This window comes from Papilio polytes, unplaced genomic scaffold (assembly GCF_000836215.1).
Source record: "Papilio polytes unplaced genomic scaffold, Ppol_1.0 DF822067.1, whole genome shotgun sequence".
In the NCBI taxonomy this organism is placed as follows: domain Eukaryota; kingdom Metazoa; phylum Arthropoda; class Insecta; order Lepidoptera; family Papilionidae; genus Papilio; species Papilio polytes.
This window is the reverse complement of record NW_013527137.1, coordinates 4924397-4931534: the sequence shown is the minus strand read 5'-3', so window position 1 is coordinate 4931534 and position 7138 is coordinate 4924397. Positions and strand designations below refer to the sequence as shown.

General features: G+C 32.1%; 1 protein-coding gene across 1 annotated transcript in view; it reads right to left on the bottom strand.

Annotated features, from left to right (window-relative positions):
* Window positions 1-6725, bottom strand: part of LOC106106872 — a 14666-nt gene extending 7941 nt beyond the window's left edge. The window contains exons 1-2 of the mRNA XM_013287532.1: window positions 6102-6725; window positions 5693-5911 (exon numbers count right to left, since the gene is read on the bottom strand). Of these exons, the coding sequence (XP_013142986.1) occupies window positions 5693-5765 (73 nt within the window). The 5' untranslated portion in view covers window positions 5766-5911; window positions 6102-6725. The remainder of the gene's footprint in view (window positions 1-5692; window positions 5912-6101) is intronic.
* Window positions 6726-7138: the final 413 nt, after the last annotated feature.

Here is a 7138-nt window from a genome sequence, read left to right as displayed (position 1 = left end):
AAACTCCTTGAATGTAATGTCTGTTCGTATTTAAGGAACATTTCTAAATGTAATAGTTTAAATTCAATCTATTAAAAAACACACCTCAAGGTGACAAAGAATAATGGTGTGCTAACGATGTCTTCACTCTGTTCAAATTAAATTATTTTGAGCGAAGCTCTTGAATAGCTTGCACGTTAACCGCAGAGAAACAGATGCCAGTTGTGGTCCAAAATTAATTTGTAAATTAAATGTAATAAGATTTTGTTCAACACAAATTGTAATAAAAATTAATGCAGATAATATTAACGCTAGAAGCCTCTTTGTTTTACATTATACAGAGAGAATGAAGGTGGCAACACTTTTGTATAATTGTTATATCTGTGGAAATCCACGCTTAGCGAGACATTAAATCATCATGCGTAACTTTCGGTTTTATTACGACGTTATCCCGCCTTTACAACGGGCTACTAAAACATTTTCAAACTCGGTAACTTTCAAAAAGTTTGTTCAAATTATTCAATGCAACAAATAATCCTAACTTTAAAATGTTCAACTAAATTTGCTTTATATAACCTTAAATTTAGAGCTTAATATATTAATATATTACCTTGAATAGCAAAAACTAAGGTTTAACGAAAGTTATTATCTTTACTAAACATGTACTTAAGTATTTAGTTGTAGTCCACATGTATGGCCACACTGTTTACTAGTGACATGGTGTCATGCCAGCGAGTCAGTCGTGTCCAAGCCACCGACAGGAGCAGACGTCTCAAGCATACAGTACAGTAGTAAACGAATTAAAAAAATAAAGAAATATAAGTTACAAACGTGTAGCTTAAGACTTTAAATTAAAAATAAGAAACTTAGTCTATCGCATACATTAGAAAATCATGTCACAAAGATGGCGATTGTGGCCTAGATTTTTATATTCTTGAAATAGCCATTGTATTTAACTATGTATAGATTTTTTGCACAATCTTTATCTATCCGTTTATATGAATATGTAACAATTTGCTGTGAGCTCTTCACGGAATATCACAAAATAGAATAAACAAATACAGCATTATTTTATTTCACATTTGGCATCAATATCAACCATATTCGTTCAATATAATATTTCATTCTATCAACGGAGCCGCTTTCATAATATATTCGAGTCTAAAGATTCAAGAACGAATCGCTTAAAACGAGACTATTAGTTGAACAATCTTCAAAGAAGGATATCTTTTTAACTATTTATAGTTGTCCTGAACTCCATTTTAGGACTTATTTTTGGTTGTAATTTAATCTTTAAAAAAATCTACTGAATGTCACATAAATATCAAAAAACCATAAATCAAGAATGTTTCTAAAATAAAGTTTTAAAGATCAAAGATATATTTGATATACTCGTAGAATAGAAGAAAAAAATGTTTGGATAAGCGAACAATAAGAGCTTTTGAAGTCAACTTATATGGAACTAAATTATTTATGTTCCCAGGAATCACTCAAAGAGATCGTTTTACGGCCGTCAAGAGGAAAAAAGACTTGACAGCTCTAGGGATGGGCCGACATTAATGTCCGACAGTGTAAGACCCATACGTCCCATCAAAACATTTTTACGACCGCAACATACATAGTCAATAGTAAGATCAGTGTCCGCCGAGTGATTTAAAACTATTCCCTAACATGGAATATATACAAAGTTGAACGCTTACAGCAGTGCCAGATTGAATGTATCTTGCACATATATTGTATGCATGTGTTGTATGTATTAGTAGATTTCTGCTAATTTACTAACATTTCCTTTCAATAATATAACTAACTTGTGCTAGGATATGGTTCACAATAATAGTCGAATGCCGGGATTCGTGCCCACAACCGCAAGATCCGTAGTCCATACCCCAAACCATTAGGCCATTGGGGCTTTAACACTGCATTACTATATTCCGTAACTGTATGTTTATAAGTTTTTATGTTTTCTGACAGCAAAGCCCCACTGTAGTGATATTTACACATCAAGTTATGATTGATTACGTTTTATTTGCAGTATGCTGTCAGTTGATAATGTAACTGGCAGAATGTACAATTTAAACCCGTCATATCAAATAAAAAACATTTGTTTCTCTAACCGAATACAGAACGTTTTTATAACCGTAAATTATAAATAACTTTATATAAAAGGTTGTAGGAGGTTCCCGAAGAATATCAAGAATCATTGACTTGAAGTGCTGCGGCATTGTTTCTGAACGAGATCAGATATAGAGCGAACTTTTGTCTAACCACAAACACTGAAGTTTTATTGCTCGAGTTTACGAACTTACACACAAAAGATCTTGACAATACTCGTAAAAATAATAAACTTCTCTTTTAATATTTTAAATTTAAATATTTAATCCTTTTTTTTTGTTACATTCGTCTGATATTGTACTCTTGTAGTTATAAATAATCTATACTTCTATACTAATATAATAAAACGTAAACATACACTACTTTGCGGCGTTGGATGTCAGCAAGCACAGCATATTTTTAAATAATTCCTTCTTTAATAAATAGCCCTACACTTACGACACGCTTTAGGCTACTAGATTTGGGGGAAAATGAAATTGGAAAAAACCTTCATGTGGGAGAGGGACCATATACTACAAGCTGCGAACATTAAGGAAGCAAAGTTGCCATGGTTTGTCATCATTTCATGTCATTTTGACATTTGCACTCGATATTTTAACAAATTTTCATAATTTTATGCAGATAAAGTCACACGGGAACAGATAGTGCAGGACAAAATCACCTTTATGGTATGTTTTGAGTAAATATAAAATAAACATTTTTTTCTACGTTTAAGAAAACTTAAATACCAAAATACTATTCTTATCCTCATAATGTGTGGTTACCTTTATCTCCATAAGGCATTTTTATCTCTTACTTTGTAACGTGGACTTTCCCAAATTATAATGTATTCTAACGCTTGGAGTACAGTAAATCTATTGTCGACAGGAATAGTGTACCGTACACAGTATACTGTGACTAAACGCGGCCGTAAAAATCTCCTAAAAGCGATTGTGTACGTGACACTTTGAAAGGGGTTTCGTGACAAAAGGAATTGATAAAGTAAAATAGCAGCTTTGTGGATTCGTTTGAAGACTAAATATTTCTTTTTGGTCGAGGAATTTGTTAAAAAAGATTTTTTTCGTGTTTTATAATAAGGCTTCAGCGAAGGGTACGGCAATTGCCCTCTTTTTATTACTGTTTCTGTTTTGTTGAATATTTTTCATTAATATTTGTTGAATTATTAATGAAAATTTTCTTAACAAATAAAAGAAATGAAAGTTTTCATGATTTATTTTATACGTTGAATCGAACAAATTGATTATTTTAAAGAAACCATTTAAAAGATGTGCTTATAACTTAAAAGGTATGAATTTTCAACGATGACAAATATATACTTTTTTTAAATTTTAACAATGAATAGTGAACGTGATATCGGAAGCCGCAAAACGGATGTTTATTAAAGTTTCACTAATGTATTCCGATAAGTAGATACGTAATATCCTCATTTATTTTATTTCATTGTAAAATTGCCACAGATACATAATATCCATAAAAGATTACATAAAAATATAATCAGGGATATTTTAAGGGAAACTAAAACCTCTCAATCTATCTATACTAATATTATACGGAAAAAAGAATTGTATTTATTATGTTTGTATGTATTGAAATAACTCATAACCTACTCTGCCGATTTCAAAAATTATTTTACCATTAGAAAGGTAATTTATCGGTGGCTAACATAGGCTACATTTTTTTTTCACGGAGACGAAGTCCCAAACAACAGCAAGTTTAATCATCAATTAAATTGCAACTTATCTATCGTATTAGAGACATAAATATTACATTATAGACATCAAAACGCAATATATCCGTATCATGCAAACTAGTTGCTTGTCAATCCTCACTTCACAAGCGTATCTTTTTAAATGTCATAGCTTTTATTAGCCCCGCACGAGGTCTGTGATCATATATAATTCAGGGATATTACGTGGCTCAAACTAAGCACACAGGCTGCCATAATTACGTTTCTTCCTTTAATGAAGTACATAAATTATTACAAGGGGGAACAGGAGTAGCGGAATTACATGGTGTAATTGCGGAACAGCTACACAACAAATGGTATATTATACTATTTTTTAATTTACTTTTCTAGAGCCAAAATATAAAGAAATTTTGTATCTTGAATAAAAGAAATGATAATTTCGATTTGGATTTTTATTAAATTTTAAACAGAGTTTTAAAAACTAAAATATCGATGGCAAACCAAAACAAAAGATTATTGCTAATCAACTTTTAAATAAGCCAATCAAGATAAATCCCTGATAACTTGTCCGTAACAATGACATCAAATCCCTTTTATCCGTTTGCACAGGTGAAAAACGATCGTATATCAGGACATGTTGACCGAAATTCTTGTACGTGACACGCAGCGTGGATAATCCGCACGGAACGAACCGCAGTCGCTAAAATAATGGACTGAATTAAATACGATTGACCACACAATCGTGTGCATCATTTCATTGTACGAATAAAGGATACTTTACTATTAAGCTTATTTGCCCTAGGAAGATAAAATGCAGCCAGGATTATAATGAATACGCAAAGAAAACATGAGTAATACTTTTTGAATCATTGTCAAATAAATTAGTTATCAACGAATGATTAAAATAATATGATTCTATGTTAATAATATTCGGTGGCAAAGGAGCAAGAGGCAACCTGAATACGCCAAACTGGCGAAGCGACTGCTGCCCATAGACATCTGCAATAGCGGATACGTTGTCTACCCTTAATCGACATATTAGATGCACATAATCCCTTCCTATGCATCGTTAAATTCACGTTCCCTTCCCATCGTCTTCTTATGAGAAAAAGGGTGGGAAGGAAAAGGGACTAAAGTAGATCCCCCGGTACCACACTCATCAGACTGTACGCGGAATTGCTCCCACTTCACGCCTGTCTTCTGTGTGGTCGTGGTATTACACAGGGCGAGCCGACCCTATAGTGTGAAGATGTTAAAACGGGCTCTACCACTGTTAAGATTCAAATAATTGAATAATTACAATGAAAAATTGTTGAGATTTTTTTTTATAATCACGATGTTTTAAATGCAATGACTAATTAGATTGAATACAACGAATAATTTATTTATTTATTCTAAAGAAGTTAGGGAAACTTTGAATATAAGCGGACTATCTAAATGCAAAGTAAAAGTTTGATCGTAAAAATTGAAAGTTGCTGCGCATTTTCTTACAAATTCAAATCAGTATCATAATTACTGAAGTTTGTATCGCATGATTAGATGTTATAACGAACTTACTTTTGGGGTTAATCTGTTAATACTAACGGGTAAGGTTTACAAAACAATGTTAATATGTACTCATTCATCTTGACTTAATATTAGACATTAACCTGGATTAGTTAAGTAACAGTTTTTTTGAATTCGTTACTTTTGTTTAAAGCCTCAAATCATTGTTAAATAAACTTTTCGACATACTTTATGTAATGACAATAAATGGATATTTAAGTTACACTTATAAGTAACTCTGTAAGCCTATTGAATGATATATTAGCGAAAGAAAATTTAGGATTAAGATAATTTAAAGATATTAACATTAGTATGTACATACGTAACTAGAAAACAAGAAACAATAATACACACAATTCAGTAACTTACCTAAATTATCTGCTTTGTGTAACGGTATAACTGCAACCCACAACACAAATAAAAATCCAGTTCTTCGTTCCATTTCAACTTTGTCCACGCCACTAACACATTCTAACACTTTTCCAATATCTGGAACTCACAACCACTTTTATACTGCAGCAGTTCGTCAAGTGTTCGACATTTTATGAAATACGACAATTTGAGTTTTGTCCAGATTCTCCCTAGTCACTATTAAAGTAAGTAGAAACACGTATTAGAAATAAAATAAGAGATTTGTTGGCGAAAATTATGCTTTATTCACATACTAACATCGCGCATTACCAGGGAGTGGTAAAGAGATGAAGCTGCCTAAGCTGCCAAAGGGGGGCAGCTTAATCTATTTACAAATAAAGTAATATAAAATCGGTGTATAAATTACCTAAAAATATACCACGTGTTGTAATATTGTCTTTGGAATAAAAAATAATATTTTACTACTATTCTCTCTCCCTTTGATCATCTTCCTGCTATACTTCATCATTGGGTGCCTCCCCCTAAATTAACGGGTAACGATGCCCGTAAATTATTGACTGACTATTATCTTTGGTGTGCAAGTAATCTATCTAATATTCATTCATTCATTACCGGCTTGCATCATCTTGGTTAATAAATCTGATCCGCCTCATTACATTCTCAGACCAACACAAAGAATAATCAAATAGATATAGTAATAAATAAACATCAATGGTTTCATTACATTTATTATGCCGTAAGCATTCTGCTTAAGCAAATCAGTAAGGCGTTCAAGCATAATAGCCCTAATTTTGTAGGAAATTGTAATGGAAAATACGTCTCCCTTTTTATTACCGAGAAAGAGAAAAATGACGCCGATTTCGTCAGGGAAATGCTGATTTTTGTTTTTCCCCGAATTAGAAATATTGAGATCGAGGGTAAAGCGCTGCGTAAATTTAACGAACGAAAGTAAATGGATCGTAACATCATTAGGTTTGTCATTATGGCGGCACTTCCTGACGTTTTTGCGTGACAGGATAAATAAAATACCTGTCACCTCTGGTACTGGATTTATTCAGTTGTTTATGCAAGCAAAATAAACATTTGCAAGCTGACTTTAAACCAAAGAAATTATAATATGTAGAGGAGGCATAGGCACTTTACATGAATTATTTTTCACATAATCCCCACTAACGGTATCTGTTGATATATTCTCAAACATATGAATGTAATTAGTTGTATTTAAATTTATTGCCAATAGATATCATAAATTCCAAGGACACGAGGTGGCGAACTGAACTTGACAACTGATTTAGTACCAGTTAAAAAAATTATAATTCAATATGCCTCGTCTATATATTATTTAAATGTCTTTGCTTTTAACTTCGCTTTGTGTGACATTTTTATTCGTCCAATTTAGAAATTATTATAAACCTTTTAAGGATAAAGCACAATTTATAAGAA